The sequence below is a fragment of the Vanessa atalanta genome, chromosome 15 (genome assembly GCF_905147765.1).
Source record: "Vanessa atalanta chromosome 15, ilVanAtal1.2, whole genome shotgun sequence".
In the NCBI taxonomy this organism is placed as follows: Eukaryota; Metazoa; Arthropoda; class Insecta; order Lepidoptera; family Nymphalidae; genus Vanessa; species Vanessa atalanta.
In genome coordinates, this window is record NC_061885.1 from 10036438 (window position 1) to 10038628 (window position 2191).

At 36.8% G+C, this 2191-nt stretch overlaps 1 protein-coding gene across 1 annotated transcript; it reads right to left on the reverse strand.

The window, feature by feature from the left end:
• Positions 1-569: 569 nt before the first annotated feature.
• Positions 570-1685, reverse strand: LOC125069553. The gene has a single exon (XM_047679074.1). The coding sequence runs from the start codon at positions 1683-1685 to the stop codon at positions 570-572; it is 1116 nt and encodes a 371-aa protein (XP_047535030.1).
• Positions 1686-2191: the final 506 nt, after the last annotated feature.

The window sequence follows — 2191 nt, forward strand, 5'->3', positions numbered from 1 at the left end:
CTGAAAGAAAGTGGCTTCAAGTATTAAGTTCGCCTTTTGTAATCACAATAATATGATCAATAAACCTTCATTTAATGTTTAAATAAATAATAAATATACAACTAAGGTTATTTATATATTATATATAGATTAAGAAACCATCTGTACTCACGGTTTTATAAAGTATCTCTTGATTTATAAATACCATTATTTTAGGCTTCATTTTAATTAGTGAGATATCGTGGACAAACAAATGTTTTTTTCCCTTTTATTATTTCATAGCAGGCAACTTATATAATGAGAGTTAAATACTGATAAAATTCGCGTCGATTGTTCAGTGTGCGAACAGCTTTTCGCTGACGTTTATATACAGTAAAACGTATTAAAACAGTAAAAAATGATGACTTTAAGCTATCTGACATTTCAATTTTGTGACTGGGAAAAAATGTCTTAAAAATTAATTAACACCCTGTGTTTCTGCTTGGGCCAAATGATGAACAACAATGGACTGTATAACTGTTTATTGGCACAACTGTGAGTTTACAAAAATGATGTACATATGTATACTACACACGGTGACTCCGGTAATGCTAATGAGCTAGCTCGTCTGTCGACCGCGGTGGGGCGCTCATCTCCCCCGTCCCGCGCTGATCCTTAACATGCCCCCCGACGTTGAAATCTTGGGTTTCAACAGCCTCATTGATTGGTAGTGGACAAATTTTATTGAATGCTCGTCTTGTCAGGCCTTTAGTGGTTTCTATGTCTGCAACACGATTAACTCCGTCAGGACCTGGGAACACTCGACGAACTCGTCCAAGGCTCCACTTCAACGGAGGCAGTGCATCATCCTTGATCACGACCATTGTCCCTTCCTTCAGATCACCCTTAGAAGTCTTCCACTTGGTCCTTTGTTGAAGTTCAGACACGTACTCCTTCTGCCAGCGTATCCAAAAATTCTGACGTAGCTGTTCTACTAGTTCCCAACGTTGTAGTCTATTGGGATTTACGTTGATTAGGCTAGATGTAGGCAGCGCTGTTAAAGGACGTCCAACTAGAAAATGACCAGGAGTGAGAGGAGTAAGGTCGTTAGGATCTGAGGAAATTGGTGATAGAGGACGAGAATTCAATATTGATTCTATTTGAACTAAAACTGTATATAATTCTTCAAATGTTAAACGAGCGTTTCCTAATACTCTCAATAGATGGTATTTAACAGATTTAACGCCCGCCTCCCATATGCCTCCAAAATGAGGAGTATAGGCGGGTATGAACTTAAAGTCTATGCCTTCGTTTGCCATATACTGAGCTAAATTTAGAGATTCTTGTTTTAAGAAATTCTGAATTTCATTTTTAGCCCCAACAAATTGTGTACCATTATCAGAAAATATAATGGAGGGCTTGGATCGCCGAGCAATGAACCTACGTAACGCAGCAATATACGTTTCCTTTGTTAAATCGGTAACCAATTCTAAATGTAATGCCTTTGTAGTGAAACAGACAAAGACAGCAATATACACCTTGATAGTTTTAGATCCACGTCCTTTCCTATCGGCAGCTTGTAAAGGACCGCAGTAATCTACGCCTGTTGTTTGAAACGGGTAACCTGGGTCGAGTCGCTGCTCCGGCAACTGACCCATGATAGGGTTAATCGTTTGAGCTTTCATTCTGAAACACTTGTAGCATTTGTGTGCGATCTGTTTAGCCATATTGCGACCACCTATAGGCCAAAATTGTTGCCTTAAAGATGATAAAAGAAGTTGTGGTGCTGCGTGAAACAATCTTAAATGTTCAAAAGTAAAAATTAGTTTTGTCAAAGGATGTTTGCATGAAATTAATACTGGATGTCTTTTATTATAGTCAAATTTTGAATTTTTTAATCTGCCACCTACCCTTAGTAGACCTGTTTCATCAAGAAACGGTGACAGGGAAATAAGATTATTTTTATTAGGTAAAGCTTGTTTATTGTACAAAAGTTTGTATTCGGGAAACGATTCAATTTGTGATTGTTTTAATAGTAAATTAAATGCGTTATCTAATTCTTGTGTATTCAATGGTCCAGATAATTTCTGGTTGCAATCATGAATTTTACAATTGTAAACAAATCTTAATGCAAAAGCCATTGTACGTTTAATTTTAGTTAATGTTGAAAATCTGTGAAAATCAATAAGCTGATTATTCTTGATTGCAATTGTTGATGCAACATGAGCTACAA

Bases quoted from the DNA above. Each gene is read 5' to 3' on its own strand.
- LOC125069553 (XM_047679074.1), bottom strand. From the start codon at position 1,685: ATGGCTAAACAGATCGCACACAAATGCTACAAGTGTTTCAGAATGAAA.